The 18,407-nt window shown below is 40.5% G+C and overlaps 3 protein-coding genes and 1 long non-coding RNA gene across 4 annotated transcripts; 1 reads left to right on the plus strand and 3 right to left on the minus strand.

The window, feature by feature from the left end:
* Positions 1-2,731: 2,731 nt before the first annotated feature.
* cishb (cytokine inducible SH2-containing protein b) lies at positions 2,732-6,017 on the minus strand. Its single transcript, XM_086118822.1, has 3 exons — positions 5,864-6,017; positions 5,253-5,402; positions 2,732-3,682 (listed from the first exon to the last, which is right to left on the minus strand). Exons 2-3 carry the CDS (start codon positions 5,386-5,388, stop codon positions 3,162-3,164), a joined length of 657 nt encoding a protein of 218 aa, XP_085974948.1. The 5' UTR covers positions 5,389-5,402; positions 5,864-6,017; the 3' UTR covers positions 2,732-3,161.
* Positions 6,018-6,968: 951 nt separating this feature from the next.
* On the minus strand, positions 6,969-11,966 carry twf2b (twinfilin actin-binding protein 2b). Its single transcript, XM_086117209.1, has 10 exons — positions 11,676-11,966; positions 11,214-11,392; positions 10,531-10,626; positions 10,341-10,445; positions 10,243-10,257; positions 10,034-10,069; positions 9,326-9,445; positions 9,060-9,210; positions 8,523-8,644; positions 6,969-8,348 (listed from the first exon to the last, which is right to left on the minus strand). The coding sequence occupies exons 1-10, from the start codon at positions 11,746-11,748 to the stop codon at positions 8,181-8,183; spliced, it is 1,065 nt and encodes a 354-aa protein (XP_085973335.1). The 5' UTR covers positions 11,749-11,966; the 3' UTR covers positions 6,969-8,180.
* On the plus strand, positions 11,296-15,723 carry LOC147201449 (uncharacterized). The gene is made up of 3 exons (XR_015101564.1): positions 11,296-11,398; positions 13,302-13,612; positions 15,595-15,723. It is a non-coding gene; the product is annotated as an uncharacterized LOC147201449 (long non-coding RNA).
* LOC147201450 (WD repeat-containing protein 82-like) lies at positions 14,552-18,161 on the minus strand. Its single transcript, XM_086117208.1, has 9 exons — positions 18,001-18,161; positions 17,628-17,728; positions 17,356-17,422; positions 17,117-17,216; positions 16,579-16,695; positions 15,612-15,767; positions 15,452-15,521; positions 15,210-15,352; positions 14,552-14,900 (listed from the first exon to the last, which is right to left on the minus strand). Exons 1-9 carry the CDS (start codon positions 18,159-18,161, stop codon positions 14,868-14,870), a joined length of 948 nt encoding a protein of 315 aa, XP_085973334.1. The 3' UTR covers positions 14,552-14,867.
* Positions 18,162-18,407: the final 246 nt, after the last annotated feature.

An 18,407-nucleotide genomic window follows, 5' to 3' on the forward strand; every position in this document is an offset into this window, starting at 1 on the left:
CTAACTATACATGGTCTTTTTTTTGGGCTAAAAACGCCTTACCATACGTGGTTGTTTTTTACAGCAAAAAACATCTTTGTATACATCGTTGGGTTTTTTTCAGCTAAAAACGACTTACTATAACATGGTCGGTTTTTTCGGCTAAAAACGCCTTACTTATACATGGTCTTTTTTCGGTCGAAAATTGCCCTACTGTACATTGTCGTTTTTTTCGTCTAAAAACGCCTTACTATATATACATCGACCAGGTTTTTTTCGACTAAAAACACCTTACTACACATGCTCGGTTTTTTTTTCGTCTAAAAACGTATTACTACACATGGTCGTTTTTTTCGGCTAAAAATGCCTTTCTATACATGGTCGTTTTTTTCGTCGAAAAACGCCTTACTACACATTGTCTGGGTTTTTTCGGCTAAAAACGCCTTACTATATACTGTATATGGTCGGGGGGTTTTCGGCTAAAAACACCTTACTACACATGGTCGTTTTTTTTCAGCTAAAAACGCCTTTCAATACATGGTCGTTTTTTTCGGCTTAAAACGCCTTACTATACATCACTGGTGTCAAACTCATTTCACATGGTGGGCCACATACGGCCTCGGTGGGTGTCAAGTGGGCCGGACCATTAAAATGATATCATACTTTGCTATCAACAACCAAAGCAATGTCTTTCCTTTGTTTTGGTATGAAGAAGCACAAGAACATTTGGAAAATGTTGAAATTGAATGAACGTATCTTTTACAACACATTTCATGAAGCACCTTACATTTCCTTCAACAAATATGCAATTTACTTTTATCATTCACATATATGCATTGCAACTGATCCCATTGATTGTACAAACTTTAACAAGTAATTGGTATTGAAAAATATAGTAATGCACTTTATGATTAAACAAGATTTATAAAGAAAGGAAGTTTTAAACCATTTACACGTGCATATAAAATCTAAATGTAATCCCTGCCTACACCTTACAAACTAAGGAGAGTGCTATTAAATGTGTAAATGTGAGAGTGCTATTGAAAGGGTCTGCTGTCATGGGTCTGTCTCAGTGACGGACTGTGGCTGCTGTTGTCTTCTTCTCTGGTCAAAACAGTGTCCTCTAGCGGATACTAAATGAATTGCACCTTATTAAAAATATTAATTCTGTGTCTTTTATGCATTTCTTTCATTTTTAAATTATCCTGCGGGCCTGATTGAACCTCGCGCGCGCGCGCGCGTGTGTGTGTGTGTGTGTGTGTGTGCGTGTGTGCGTGTGTGCGAGTGTGTGTGTGTGTGTGTGTGTGTGTGTGATGAATGGAATTCCGCATCGGTGTGCAATTGTAAAACAAGGCTGTGTGTTGAAAAAATAAATCTGAAACTGCATTTTAGGGTGGCTCAATACTGGCTGGCCATGTACGAGCCGGAGTTGTAAATTGATTTCTGGCCCAAATACTTCACTCCACAACTGGCCCTCATCTGGTTTGCCAGAGTCAAGCCAGTGCCTCCTTTGCCACTCCTGGGCCGTGTTCGGCCCACATGCATTATGCCAGTGCTGACTCAAGGCCAGCTGTGCCAGCTTCATGCCGAATCCGGGCCAGATGCCTCTGCTGACTGGGATCCATCTCTGATCCTAACCCAACTACAGTACAAAGGTTTTGAAGCAAACGACAAAATACGTCTTTATTTCTATAGTGCTTTCACAACCGCTGCAGCCTAACAAAGCGCTTTCCCGAACATTTAACATCAAATAACAATAACACAACAGGACACATAATAGAATAACAACAGCCTGTCATTTTTTTTTAGAGCAATGGGGTCTCGCATTAAAATTACCACTCAAGGACGGCACAAAACTGCAGAACAAGAAGCCAAAATTAAAATTAAAGAGCTCATTTTGTACATTTTTGTTCACAAAAAAATCATTTCACGCAAATTTGTAATATTACTGAGGTATTATGTTGGTCCTGTATATCATTCAAAATCCGGCAAAAAATAAAAAATAAATTAAGCCTACTTACATTGGTATAGATGTATATGGTATAAAGACAAAATAAGACCCAGTGTAAATCCAACTAAAATATGTCCGTCATCTAGTGGTGTTTGGTGACATTCAAATATATTTGCAGATCTTTTTTGTGTTCCGAGAATAGCTTCAGGTCTGTCCTGGCCAATTTGCTCCTGGCACATAAATTATTTTGTTGTGCTATGGCAGACTGACCACAAAACAGATTTTCTCGTCTTCAGAAGTTGACTACTGTGAAATGTGTTCCCTCTAAAAAAACGATTCAATATTATATATATTTTTTTCAACCTATGGGAATTGCTTGCAAACCTGGCCTCAAAAGGAAAAACCTAAATTTAGTTTCGGCGCTTGTTTTTTGTTTGGGCTGACTCAGGTCATGGCTTGTTCACAGCTGGTGAAGCAATTTGCTTATAACTACCGCTCACTAATCCCGATAAGAGGCTTTCTCAGAACTGCTCGGTTTTGCACTCGGAAAGCTAACACAAATACATCAGTAGTTTCCTCACACTTAGCTGCAGTTCAACAGCAGGCGTGAAAAAGAAAAAACGCGTGTCACGGATCCCTACTACTAGGAAATCACAGTGGTGTCCACATGATGACTTGGGGTTTGTGTCTGTTTCATGTCCGCTGCTAGTTTCAGGTATTAAACTCTTAGTTATGATTAAGGACTGAATTCTGACTCATTTTTAAAATGTAAAAAAAAAGAAAAAAAAGAGTGAGGTAATCTTTCTTTGTCAGCGGTCTTTTATTTTCTTCAGAAAAGGTAAAATGTCCATTTTCCTCACGAAATCGCTTAGATGTATGAATACAACATCTCCTTCATTTCAGTACTGTACAGTATGTTGTTGTATCACTTTAGACTTTTCCCAGTCCCCAAAACAGAATTCCGCATGTTAACAGATCAAAGTGTTTTACCGTGTTTCAAGTCGCGTAATCTTTAGGCCATTGATAGTCTGATTTTTTTTTTTTTTTTTTTTACAAACCTAAGCCTGGCAATGATGAAAATAGAAGTCTTGTGTTTCATAATGAAAGAAGACTATTGTGGAGGACAACAGTCGTCAGACACACTTTTTCATGAGCACATTATTACAATGATCTCTCAACACCTAAGAGTTTTTGACCCCGCCCATATCCCAATTGCAGCCTCCTGCGACCCTCATATGTGAAAAGGGTAATCGTGCAAGTAGCCCAAGAGAGGCTTTGGGAGGGGCAGTTGGTCAAGGAAGTTTGCATTTCTGTTGATGGTAAGGCGTGCCAGGTGCTGTAAGCGAGGGAAGGTCTCTGGCCTGTGAAGGGGACGTAACAGCTTCAGAATCACGCCGCTGTCCTTGGTGAGGGAGGGGGAGTGGACACGATTGGGTTTTATTTTGGAGAGTCGACCGTCCTCGGTCGACGTCGCCGGGGCGTGTGGCGTGTGTGCCGAGCCAATGTAGCGCTGGATGAGACTGATGACGTCAGGGAAGGACTGCAGGTGAGGCAGTTCAGGACTGAGGGAGTCCAGCCAGAAAGAACCCCTCTTGTACTGTATTCGGACGCTGGTCGGTCCGCAGTGGGTCATCACCGACAGCGCCACCATGTACTGAGGGTGACTGCTGTCCCGCACCAGGAACGTGCCTTCAGACTTTGCCAGGAGTTTGTCCCGAGCCTGACTTGCCGAGATGGAACCCCAGTACCAGCCTGCAATGAATGACAAGGTTGCATTTAAAAGCAGACCTTTAATCACCAGCCGGATTTGTAATCGTAATGCCATGCTTTCTGGTCTCGCCAAAATCTGACAAAGATCAGAATGTGGCTGCCCCAGTAAATCAGGATCACTCTTAAAGACCCTATAAAGTGACTTCAGAGATTTCAAGATAACTGCTGAAAGCATGTGCAAGTTGTATGCATGAGTTTGATTTATTCTGTGATCATGCAGGTAAAGGAAAATCCTCATATTTCAATTTATCTTTCTCCATTGGATGGACTGAAAATGTCATTCATCTGTTTCAGCCTCCCGCAAAAATTAAGCAAAAAGTCATGGTTTTCTGTCTGAAAAAAATAACACTCTTTAATATTAATTACCGTACACTTACATATGGAGAAGTGACACATTTTAAAAGAATCAAATAAAGCAGTCAGGGATGCACCGGCCATCTGTCATGCAAGGCAGATGGCCGGTTAGCAAGTGTTTTTTTTTTTCCTCCTCCATTTTACCTCAAGAGACCATCCCACAATTACACCATTTACAATAAAGACAGCAAAGCGAACCAATCAATATTGGTGGCAGAGCTACATGGTAGCCAGCAGTAGTCTGGAGTCATGTCTGAATATGCATTTTTATAGGAATGTGTCTTTAGAATAGAATATTTGATACTTGTAGCAAATTATATATTGATTTCACACCACATGAGGCAAACAACATGGCTGAGAAGTCGCCATAGTCACAGTCGAGGTTTCATGAAATACAATACACACGTTCATAGCCTCGCTCAACACATTCGTAATACAAGGTTGAACAAACCTAAGTATAAGGTTGCGAGGGTTCGAACATTTGTTGGCGCAGGTGCACACCTACACGAGGCACATACACGTGCACGCATGCTCTTTCTTTTAATTCATTCAAATTTAGCAGGCTTGTGTAAAACACCGTTTTTGACGTATCTGTGATGCGTCAAATTTACAAGACATTTTGATTCTCACTATGAGGCTCTTGAACTGTTTTTTAAGTGTCTTGATGGTCTGGGGGTGGGACCTTCTTCTCTTTCAGGGCTGCTTTGAAACTATGAACCCTCATTGGCCATGCAGTCCTCCAGCTCTAAAGTCAAGACGCACATTCATCATCATAATTTTATGGCCCCAGTCTGTGAGAAAGGTCTACTGAAGCACCTCAGGGCTTTAATTTATTATTCTTATTTTTTGAGCAGCTAAAACACACCTTCTAAAACTAATATTGAATTATTTTATTTGATTACTTTGACTGGACTGAACGATATGTTAACAAAATGGGTAGGATGGTAAAATAGTGGTTAGCTCGTCTTCCTAACAGTCGAGAAGTCTAAAGTTTAAATCTCTGTGTGAAGTTTGTATGTACTCCAGGTGCTCTACTTGCATGTAGGTTCATAGAGGATTTAATTGTACATGTATACGTTTACTATTAACAGTACTCCTTTTAGTGTTCCAACTGCAGGCTATATTAGTGAAAATGCTGCTTGTACTCTAAATTAGTAATTTATGATACAAATAGAGCTACAGCTAATGCTAGAAGTACCTGAGGTTTGTAAATACTGGAAGGTGGTGGCGATGCAGGACAGATCCTCATCTCTATCGGAGGGGGTCTGGGGTGGATGTGGGCAGATTGGATCCGGGTCCACATGATGGCTCGTGGTCACAGCCGGGGCAACCATGTCTGACAGGACACCTGTATATGTTATCAGACATTATTTGGTTTGCTGGAGGGAAATTATTCAATTTAAATTTACTGCAAGTTATGTATATTTGTTCATCTATGCCAGCGACGTATAGTGACAGGCAGAGCAATTAAATGCTCTTCTGCTATCCTACAATTCACACGTGCATCCACTTTTTGTAACAATTTTGTTTAACGGTGTGCCGTGAGGTTTTTAAATCACGTAAAATATGTGCCTTGGTTCAATAAAAGTTCGCAAACTGTGACACCAACCTCACGTGAGTCGTGAAAGTGTTCAATGATTTAAAGGACCCGCGTTAGCACCACAAACGCAATCAAGAACAGAAACTACACAGATAAACAGGAAAACCACCACAGAATATAATAACGAAGATCCACGTCTCACAATCCCGTCAATAAAACACGATTGTATAGTTGAATAACGTATAAGAAACATTTGTTCAAAGTCTCACCTTTCACCACGATTAATCATAAAGTTTGAAGAGACAATCCCGAGAAACGGCTCCTCTGGATCCAAATGCACTCAAGGTCGGACCCAGAAAGCAAGTGTGTTCGCGTCAAGCTGGCAGAGGTTCTAGGAATTCTGTTTGCCAGAAAAGGTTTGTGTTTCAGTGCGTTTACAATCGATTCCATGCAACGCTGCTCTACCTACACTTCCAGCGCACTTCAAAATAAAACAGATACCGTGTTTTGTTTTGTTTTTTCCCCAATAAATGGGACGGACCTTTTAGAGTTTTATTCTGCGTGACAAATTTAAAAATGAAAGCAGTCTGGTCCAGGAAAATATCTTCCATGCCGAGATCTGAAAAACCGTAAGCATGCTTTAAAATTCAGTTCCAAATATTTTGTCTGACTGTCAACATACAGTATTTCAACGTCATCTTTTCCTCATTGGGGTCACAGGAGCGCGACACAAAACCTTTGACACCCACTTTATGTACAATTTTGCAAGAGCGCAAGACATTTATTTACACGATTTAAGGACTTGCTTCAAACGCAACATCTTGAGGATCTTCAATGGAAAACCTCAACTGTTTTCCTGTCAGGCCACAGCTTTATTTTGAAAGGATGACATAATAGTACCGATATTTGTGAGTTTTAACTTGATAATATTGTATACACACAGGTAATGCACTTTTTAATATTAATTGTTGGGATTTCATTCACATATCAAGTATGATCCACAACAATAATGTTACATGAGCCAGAACCTATTTTTGAAAAATTATAAGCATATTGTAAATCAAAATATTTTCTTAATGTGATGAAATGGTTCAATATTCCCAGAAAAATCCGTGTTTATGTTTTCTGCGTATTATCTTGAGCAGGTCAGAAATTGGTTTGTTGTCATATGATCCAGTGAATGGGTCAGGCAGTTTCCAACTGTGGTGCCATTACAGTTTCTGGGTAGAGAGCCTTCTTAGAATATACTGTACACGCATGCACACGATTGCGCGGACACTCACACAAAGAGCGAGACAGAACAACTTTGAAGTAATATATTCAGAGACTCGAAATAATGGAGATTTTTATCCCCAGAAATACACCGATGCGCAGTAGGATAACAAACATTTTATTGTAATGAGCATCCTCGCGAAACTGCAGTGTGACCGAAACAAGAACGTACACTAGTTGTGTTCAGTCATGGAGACTTGACTACAAGTTCAAACAGGACAACCATTAGTCATACAACACTTCAAAGCCATTCCTGCCGTCGCCCAAAACGAGTTAATATGAATCACTGATGAAGAAAACAAAGCAATGTATTCAACCCTTCAAAGCGAAGGGGACATATTATGGAAAATGTCCTTTGTAATTGTATACGAACAGTTGGGTTTCTGTGTAATTACAGTATAGCGGAACCAATAATCCGTTTCAGCCATCCCTCCAAAAATAAAAATAAAAAACAATAAAAAAAAAGTGCTACTCGATAAAATAGCACTCCATAATATTTTAGTTTAGGAAAACTAAACTGACTTTATTTTCTGCTTTTTGACAGTTAGCTTCAACTGGGAGTAGCAATAAACAGCTTAAAGCCTCATTTTTGAATAACCGTTCATTATTTGCCAAAGTGATTATTTTGTTGATGTGAGTTGAGTTCACTGTGACCATGCAGGACTTGCATCTCAAGTCTGCGCTTGCAAGCAAAAAAATAAATAAAAATAAAAAATAAATCGGCTGAACAAAGGCTTGGATCTCGACAAACTTGCATGTCAAGTCATTCTCATTTCAAGGCAGCACTCTTTTATTTGCCTGTTTCTAAGAATGTGTCTGTGAGTCAGCCGTTCTGCACTTCCGCCACATTGTTACATAACGTTGCTCCACATGTAGTCTGACTCAACAGTAAATGGGGCGGGATATACAATGACTCCCTTGCACGAGATAAGCAATTACCTGAATCGCTCATTTCAGCGAGACATGAAATAAGGTTACAATAATTGTTGACCTTTGGAGTATTTTGACCCGAACATGTTACCGAGACACCTTTTTTATAAAGTCTAATTCATAATACATCTACTTTAAAATCCAGTCCAGTCCTGTCTTATAAGATGTTAACATTAAAACTCCCTTAGACTCATCATTTCCCTGCACAAGTGAATTAGATGGTTCAGTACCTTCTGATGCTTTGCTCTGGCTTTGTATCTTTGGGGTCAAAAATTAAATAAGTACAATCGAAATAGTGTAACTCAAGTGATATGTATATCACGTTCGTGCGGTAGTGTAGTGTGTGCGTGCGTGTGTGTGTGTGTGCGCGCATGTGCATCTTTTTTAAATTTCTTCGCCGTTCTCTCCTGTGCCCTTGATAAGGCGTTTGTTGCCCCTCTTACCGCCAGGTCCACGGGGCTTTGCGAACGCTTGCTTTAAGGTGTGCTCCATCGGGTGCACCTCCTCGTACAGGAAGTCTTCAGTCAGGCCATCGCCACTATCTATCTCCATCTGTACACACACATTAGGACGCTGGCAATTTCAGATGGGCATCATCGATTCATTTTGATGAAGTCAATTGGAACTTCGACAGTCAAATACCCCCCCTCAGGTGTTGAGATCTAGAATTTGACACAAAAGTATGTATGGTGTGACAAGTGAGAATGTTAAAAAAAAAAAAAGTACCTTTTTGGTCACTTCCAACTGATAATCTTTCTCCACCTCCTCCAGAAGCCTGTTCTTGCAACTGGAGTACAACATCCGCTCCTTTATGCTGCAGGTGTACCCAGGCATGGAATATATGAACACTGGAAGCGACATCAATTCACAGCATGTATAATATGTTGATAACAATCTTTCTTTGCAGTCATCCTCTCTTGCTACTTTTTCTATTTTTTTTCCCCCTTTGTGCTATGAAGTGTGTGAAATGCTATCACGATGACTTTCATTTCTTCATCTGAGACAACTGTGAAAATTGTTAGGTGTAAGCCCAGCACACAAAGAATGAGGCTTTTTGACCCAGACATCCAAAAACCAAGATGGCTGCCATAAACAACACTCTGCAACCAAAGTACAATCTACTCAACTCTGCTCCATATGGATTCTTATTACACTTCAAAGTAATAATTGTGACCTTTTTTTCTTATTTCTTGTGTTTAAAAAACAACAACAACAACAACCAACAAAAAACAGTCAAGTGCCCAGTGAGGGCTGCGCACTGACCCAGTGCCTCCTGAGAGCGGCCCTGGTGGGAATGTTTGAAAATGAAGAAGTGATATCTGGGGGAATCCGTGGGGATCCTGTACGGGAGCTCCCGGGTTTCTGTTGGTTTGGTGTGAACCAGCTCGATGGTCTCTTTCTCCACATCCAACCTCTGCAACAGGACACAAAGCGGACTTTGCTCAGCGGGCCAAAGCTGCGCAACCCCCCCCCCCCCCCCCCCCAGGTTTTTCTCTGTATTTTGGATGAGCGGTTGCATCAAATCTGACCAGCTGGATGTAGTTGATACGTTTCTGCTTCAGCTGCTGCAGAGCTCGCTTAGCCTCTTCTTGTAAAGGGAACGCGAGACCCTGAGAGACTCTTTTGTCTATCCCGAACTCCACTGGAACCTAACCCACAAGCCACCACACAACCGCTCATGTCAGACTGTAGATAGACGGTGTACAGGCAGCAAAAATAAAGAAATAATGACATCAAACTGAGATCGAGAGGCAGTATTAGAGAATCAAAAGTCATCATTTGCATACTACACACCAACGCTAGATGCATTTTTACTTGCATTACTCAAATTGTTCTTCAGTGGTGGGATACGACTAGTCTTAGGAATTTTTCAAGGTACTTGTATATATATAGACAGTATATATATATACACACACACACACATATATATATAAAATATCACAACTTTGCTTTAGGATTCGCCACTAGCTTAATGCTAACACATTGCTATACGCCATAGCCAGGCTAATGAATACAATTAATAGTCGCAGTGTTATAAACGTTTAAGCAAGAGATATTTGAATATTTGAACTGTAAAACTACCTTTGATTCAAATTATTATTTAATCATTTTATGTATGTGTTTTTTATTCTCATATATTTTTTAAATTCATTTTGTCAAACTGCTGAGGTTTATTTTTGTTTAAAGAAATATAACATATGCTCTGCATAAAATTATTTGTATATATTGTTACATACTTTTGCACGAGGAATCCCAATTCGTCTACGCTCGTCCTGTGGACAAAAATAAAGGTTGCATAGCTCAAAAATTTATAACACACACACACACACACACACACACACGCACCCACATAGGACACACAAACAAATTCACACGCACATTCACTCACACCCAGACACACAAACTCGCACACAAGCAGACACACAAACAGAAAATGTGAGCTTACCAATACAACTTTATCCTGTGAAGAAAAGATAAACACTCAGTTGTTTTCGCATTCCCACTTGAAATTCCAAGTCACTCTCTTCCCCTTTCCAATTTCACCTCTGTGACTCGAATTTGTTGTAGTTCCTGTTCGGCTGATGTGAGAGGCGCCGGAGAACAGCAGGAGGTCATGTGACGTAAGTACCCCTGGAAGCACACATCATCCTGCCAAGACAAACAATAGAAGAAGAAACGTACCTCCAGGGGTCCACCGGCTATCTTTTATTATTATTATTATTTTTTAACTAACCTCAACTGTGCCAAACAGCTCGTCTTTGATGTGACCGCCTCCAAATTCTTTCTTCAATGTGGCACGAGTGGCAGCGTACACCATCTTCTGTCTGACCTGCTCGACACATACAGTATTAAATTCACCGTTGTCATTTTATACTGTACACTGGACACTTTTAAAAATTGGCGGTGGGCATTGTGGCAGCGGTTCTTCCAATTCTTTTTAACCTCACAAAATGATCTTCCTTCTCTATAGAAATCAGCCTTTTTTCCTTCCTTGTAGGTAGAGATGCCCTAATCCCTTCCAAGCTCCCCCAAAATTCAGACATAAATGTTTTCTAAAGCATAAACATGCATCAAAATATGTAATAAATACATGTTACAATGAGATTATTGCACAATAAATGAGAGTTGTGCATCATGTAAAAAAACAAAGACTCAAGAATAAAAATGATGGTCATTTAACTTTTAATTGAATCCTCATCGTTTTTGTCTTCTTTAGTACATGTTCTCTCCCAGAAGTGGTTTTTGCCTGGCTTTTTGTTGAGAACTGATCCAAGGACGTTTGCTTTTGTCGGTTTTTAACAATCCTTCGAAAATGTCCAAGGCAAACATCATCATAGTGAGCGATTGCCCGACTGGTGAACACCTTTTCTGGTTGATTCACATTTACGTTGTTCACAATGCATTTTCGGGACGTACTGGTGACTGATCGGGCGACCAGGCGATGAAGATCCACTCGTATCCCAGTGCATTCTGGGAATCAAGCCGGTAGAGGATGTAACACGGCTGCTGTGGCATGAGCAGAGGTAACAGGAAGTGGTCGTAGTCCTTGTCCCAGCCTTGTGCGGGCTGTCCGCACGACTCGAGCACCAACTTCTCTGCAGGTAAAAATCAAATGTTGGGCCCTATTTTGGTTGACAGACGCTCAGCATAAAAACGGGCGGAACTTCATTTTTGCGTGGTTTCATCCCACATCGGCGCGCAAATTTGCAAACGCCCCGTTACGCCTAATTCTACCGGTGCAAAGTTTAGCAAAATAGCAAAAGAAAGAAAACTCCAACCATGCACACAATTAAACTGCGCTTTGCGTTACACTTACGCCGGGAACGAAAATATGTCTCCGAATGCCATAGACGTAACCTCTAAACATGGTGTTCTTACCATTTTGGATGACAATCTTCATTATCCTGATGGCACCTCCCCTTGCTTGGGCCAAGAAGTCTTTAAGCTCCATTGATGCTGAAATGATAAAAAGCGTAGCAAACAAAATGGAAAAGATGATGCTCTATTTAATGGTACGCCGAAGTACGGATGTTTTGTTTTCTTGCTTTGACTCCAGTGAAGTTGAAAAAAAATAAAAATTGGATCGCTTAGAGCACAGGTGTCAAAGTCAAGGCCCGGGGGCCAGATCCGGCCCATCACATCATTTTATGTGGCCTGCGGGAGCAAACCATGTGTGTCAACCTTCATGATCCTTGCTGAAATCTGTCTCGAAATGTCAATTTGTCATGGGTAATAAATAACGTTGCGATTTTACATCGGCCCTCCAAGGAAAGCCATAACTCCGAAGTGGCCCTCGACAAAAAATGAATTTGACACGCCTGTCTTAGAGGAACTGCAATGTAGAAACCGACTTCCTGACTTCAGCATGGAACACACTTGTGCTTCCTTTCACACAGAATAAACACCCAGAGAGACAGAGGGAGAGAGGCACATGGCAGACAGTCAGAGACAGATGGGCAAACAGACCAAGACAGAGAGATAGACAGAGCTAGAGAGAGGCAGAGAAAGAAACGGAAAGAGAGAGTGAAAGAATTAGAGGGAGAGAGAAAGAGAGAGAGCGAGCGAGCTACAAGGCACTCGAGTTCACACTATGTAAAGGCACAGCACAACATTGTAGCACAGTGTGTGTGTGCGTGCACATCAGACTTTTATGTCACATTTTTACTTTTTCTTCAGTTTTTTTTTTGTGTTGCGTTCAAGCTGATTTAGAATACGAGTGATTTGCGTTGGAACCAATTGAACGTGTAAGTCAAGGAAACAACTAAATCTAAGTCGCCTATATGTTTTATACTTAATTCAGAGAAGTGAAGCAGTTGCAAATTTGATTTGTACAAACAAAAATAAACTTTTTATCTTGTAATGATGAGAAACCGAGGGATGTAATTTTTTTGGTCACATCAAACCCCAACTTTGTCATTCAAAAGGCTTAGTGGCGGTGCCTGGCATGTGATATTCTTCATAGTCATACAGTATGTCAAAATAATAATTACAAAAAAAACCTCCTCTTCAATCCCTAAATTCCAAACCCCTAATTTTGGTGCTGAAAACTAGATCTGGTGATGTGTTTTGTGTCACCATGGTTACCAAACACAGCACTCTCATGATTAATGCACGATCAGGTGAGAGAGGTGTACCTCAGGTCAACCATCCTCTCTATGCTCCTGTTACCAAATCCCATGCATAGCATTTATTCTGTATCTATGCAAAAATACTTAAAATGAGGAATATAAATAAATATTGTGACATTTAAATTGCTCTCGTCCGCACTGGCATTAAGCTATTCTAATCCCAACAGTTAGAAAAGTCATACTTCTAGGTGAGTTTAACAATTCTACTAAATTATTTTTAAATATAAGAAAGGCCTGTAGATGTCAAGTTTCATTCCTTGCAATGATAGATCTCAAATAGCAGAGTATACAATAAGGAACTAAACCGGAAACAAATGTGGGGGAAAAAAAAGCACGCATACCATTGATCCCAGTTTGGTGTGACATATTTTGGCAGTCAGCAGTCAGTTTCATGGAAGGAGCAGCTCCACCTCTCCGTCTCTGTCCTCGCTCGTCTGGCTCTGAAGGAAGCCGCTGATGGCACACAGACGGACCCACGCACACCGAGTGACACCGACTCTCGAGGGGGACGCTGGAGATTCTTCACACCTGAAATGCAATCTGCGGAACTGGGCGGCGGATGAGTAAGATTGCGCCTGTCAGTGGATATGGAAGCCTGACTACTGATCTAAACCCCTTCACACCCACCCTGCGTGGATCACTGAACACAGCTCCAAGAGTCTGCCGACCAGGCTTGGAGAGCCACAGGTGTGCCCAGGTGTTGTTCTTGTTTAGCTGATCTTTGGGGATATTTTATTGCTCGTTCATGAGCTCCCATCAGCTGTATCATCTCAAATTGCAGCTCACAGAAATGTGACACCCGGCGAGAATCTGACCAATTCAACATTGTTCCCTGGACCAAGGACAGTGTGTGTATGTTGCCATCTCTGTGATTTCAAAGACACCCTCCCCCCACTCCACCCCAAAAAAGGTTGATGTTCAAATTCTACAAGAAATAGGTTGTTAAATTTTTTTTTTTTAAAAAGTACATTGCAGAATCAACGTATACAAACACATGTACGGTACATCATTCCGACTGATATGCACACGCCAAGCAAGGGTTGGAATTAAACGCCTTGCAAAGTAGCATCTCTATCCAAGAAAAAGAAATGATGAACACAATGTGGTCATTCACATTCAAGGGCAGATACACAAGCGCGTCGTCGTGGGGTTACCTGTGACAGGATCGTGTATTATTCATTCAGGGGTGAGTACATAACCCAAGCATTCATACATTTTTTATATATACAGCCTCCCATCCCTACTCATACACACACACGCACAACACTTACATTAAAAAGATTAGAGCTCATTAGATATGCATAATAATTCAGTGGCGACTCCTGCACTAAAACAGTCATTTAAATTTAAAAAAAAGATTGTTTCAGCGTTTTACCAGACTTCATAAAATGTGGCCCATGTGTTGGTGGACAAGTAGAAATAATTAAGATTTTTTTTGTCCAAACTGCTAGAACCAACAGATTACTTTTTTTCCCTTTTACATGACGTATTGTCTATTTTATCAGCATTTTTTTAACCTATTTGAATTGAACAAAAAAGTTTCTCTAAAGTCTGGGGGGAAATTAGTCACAATAATATGTATGATTTGCAGTTTTCCAATAACAATAGAGCAGGATTACAACAAAGTAAAAAAGAAAACATTTATTTTTTCGACAATAAAAATGTTAACATTTAAATGCAGAAACACTGGTCAAAGTGAAATCACAAACTCTGTTGAGAATTTTAAAAAAACAGGTGCTGACATTTACATTAAAAAATATATACTTTTTGCATGAAACAGAAATACAGTATCCACAAATGTAGCCAACATGAGTCTGAGGAGCTTAAAAACGTTTCAAAAGAAGCATTAAAGTGTCTGATGTTGGCACACTCCACACACGCATGACAAAGTAAAAAGGTTACAAATCACATAATTACAATAATTGATATCAAATTCTAATCTTTACACGTCATCAAAACCTGGGAGCCAAAATGTCTGCAGAGAGGGCAAGAAAAAAAAAAGGGACAGTGTTAGAGCGCTTTCGAATCAACTCAACTTTATTTACTGTATAGCGCGCTTTCACAAATCTGCAGCTAGAACAAAAATGGAACATTACTACGGATACTAGAGGTTGAACAAACTAGTCGACGCATCGGCTTTACCACCGCGCAGGACGGTGAATTGCCAATCACGTATTATGGCATCAACAACATGGACCCCCCCACTGACGGCAAAAGGTGACGACAAATTAGCATGCGTGCGCGAGGTCAAATAATGTGCTGTGCGTTTTGTGCATTATCTCACCATGTTAGTGCAGGCAGTGGCAAAAGTCATGTATCTGGGGTTAAACTGCACAGCGCTGATGGGTCCCGGATGCTTCCCATCCAGCACAGCGACTTTCATCGCATTCTCTGTGCTCCAAACATGGACTCTCCCATCCTCTGAGCCTATCATGCGGAGGAGACAGAGAGTTCTGTTAAAGTCTCGGGTGGATGGATGCACAGATGGATGGATGGTCGGAACACTAAAGCAAAAAAAAGGTTTACCGATCATGACAAACTGGGAGTCGGGGGTGAAACATGCCTCCAGGTTTAAGCCTCTGCTGTTGTTGTAGCCCTTGCAATGAGCAACGATACACATGTTCAAATAGAATGCAATGATTCACAGTGATTGCATGTTTTCGTTGCAGGAGTGAAAGGTTCTTACAGTAAACTTGTGCATCACGTCTCCAGTGAAGGCGTTGAGGATGCAGATCATCCCCCCGTTGGTTGAGATGAGAATCTGTTTGCCGTCATTGCTGAACTTCAGGCCAGTCCAGTCACAGGTGCGATTCAGCTTCATTTCAAATGAATTAAAAGGGCCCTTTTCCAAAAAGTAAAAATCACACAACTGTATATTTTTGACGTTCACATCATGAACTACCGTATGTAGTAAATCCACACTCATTCAATGAAGCGTCAAATTCCTTCCCATTCATTTTTATGCTGGCATTTGCATCTGATGGCTAGCAGGAGTTTGTTTGTGTCACACTGGAACGACAGTCACTTCCTGTTTCCAATCCAAAGAATCATGGGAAATGTAGTCACATTACTGTAAACATCTGCCACCTACCCTGTAACATTTACATTGTCTACAAACGACTGCGTATAGGCATGGGCCGATTACCCGTTTGATGCTTTATGAGCCGCTTCTTTAAAGTTATTGGTGCCAGCAGGTACTAGTTAGCCCCAAGGACAACATGAGCTCATGAATATGTTCTAAAAATAGTTCACCAACAACGGGACACTGTGACTTACTAATTTAAACAGAAGAAGAATGTTATCATTTATTTATTGTTAAGATGTTACACGTTTCTTAATGCATCAAATACTCTAGATTTTGTCTGCAACTAAAACAGATTATGTTCAATGGAAGAAAATTATGTTTTTATGCACACGAATTTCCAAAAATCTTAGAGCTCTAATTTTAATACTGGGATATTTTTGCTCACATTTATCATATGGTCAGAATCTAATGTCAGCCCATGCATACTACATATGAGCCAAAATACAATCTTAGCCATGCTAAATCAATCAAATAAGCATATAATTAAAAATAACAATTTAACAGAGAACGATTCACAACATAAGTTACAACAAGCTAACACACTGAACTGATGTCTAATGTACTGTACCTTGGCAAAAGCGCGGACATCGTACAGTTTAATGGACTGCGAATCCACCCCGACAGCAAAAATGAGCCCTTCTGGGTCATAAGAACAAATGGGTCTGTCAAGGGGCTCGGTTAGACCCTGGAACACACACACACACACACAAAGTGTCAACACAAGTTTCGAAAGTTGACACCATTGTTCAGCCTCCTTGATGATGCCTTATAATAAGAACCCATTCCATTTTCTGTCGCATTTGTCCTCATTTGGGTCACATGTGACCTGCAGCCCATTCCAGCCGACTTTGGGTGAGAGGCAGGGTACACCCTGGACTGGTCGCCAGCCAATCACAATGCACAAACAGACAAAAAATCATTCACAATCACATTTACACCTCTGGGCTATTTGCTTTCCTACCTACTTAGATCCAGGCGGGTCATCAAGTAAGCTTGGAGGCAGACAGTGGTAACTATCACTTTACAACAGTTCCACATTCTCTTTAAATTTTGTCCATCCTGGTTCAGGCCTATCTTAAATTTGAGTCTGCTTTCATGTGACTCACCTGAACGTTTTCAGTGCGTAGATCCCAAATCCGGATCGTCTTATCAAGTGAACCAGAGATGAATGTGTTCGCTACAGGTGACATGGAGAGAGCCGTAACTCTGTAAAGCAATTATGGAATGTGAAAGCAAGGCAGGGACCAAACAAAGGTACATAGTGGAATTAAAACGCTTGGGACGGATGCGTTCTTAATCCAGTGTAATGCTTCTATTATAATAAATATGTGGTGCCTTTACAAACCTTGCAGTGTGACCGGAGAAGTATCTGATGTACTTGCGGTCAGTTAGTGACAGATACCGTATTGTATCTAAAAATCAAAAGAACAATATACGTCCGTGTTTGGAGTGCAATGGAATGGAAAATTTGGCTTTTCTATTCATTTCAGTGGAGATAGTTGATTTCAAAACATGAGTGATTTAAGTCACAAAATGAGTGCGGTTGAATTCGTAAATCAAGAAACCGGTGTTTTGGGTTCAACGGGGTTTTTTCTTTCGCAGTGTTGATTTATTTACCATCCATCTTATTGGAACTGTAGATGACTTTTTGGGAATCCCCATTCGTGTAACAGATCAAGTCTGCTCCATACTTCTTGCTGTACACCGTCTGAGCGGGCCTGAGGGGAGATCATAGCAAATTTAAACACGACCAAAATGCAAATGTGCAATTCCTGATAGTTTGCGCGTCTACCTGCACAATCTAATGCGTAATAAAATGTTTTACTTGTTGTAGTGCATGCTAAGAGGTCTCTATTTAACAATGATTGTTTCTTTTATTTTGCATCGCAACCATAACAAGTAACACTCAAGTACTATTTGACTTAACATTTATAACACACCCAAGACTCAAATTACATATAAATTGACACAAAATTTATTGCATACTTACGTTCCTTCCGTGATATCATATAAAACAATGCTGTCGTCGTTGCTGCTTGAAATTGCGCTCTCACCATTGGGACTGTAGACTACACAATTGATTTTATCTGAATTTTCTTTATATTTTCTCGCAACCCTGAAACTCCTCAACACGCTGTCCGTGATTTTCATCTTTGCACCCTTGCTGCACGAACCTAACTATAAAATGTATATCGAAACTAAATTCCATGCATGTAATTCGATCAATTTCATTGCATCCGGTCAATGCGCATTGCAAATTATGCTGCAGTTGAAAATAACTTATTTTAAAACGGCAACGATAGACTAGCGCTAAAATGTTCAGGCAATGGTAAGTTCATTTTTGTAAAACGACTTCGGAGAAAGGCAATGCCCTTCGGTAACACCAGGATTTCAATG

The sequence above is a fragment of the Hippocampus guttulatus genome, chromosome 8 (assembly GCF_054856545.1).
Source record: "Hippocampus guttulatus isolate MCC_2025c chromosome 8, RoL_Hgut_1.0, whole genome shotgun sequence".
Taxonomy (NCBI): domain Eukaryota; kingdom Metazoa; phylum Chordata; class Actinopteri; order Syngnathiformes; family Syngnathidae; genus Hippocampus; species Hippocampus guttulatus.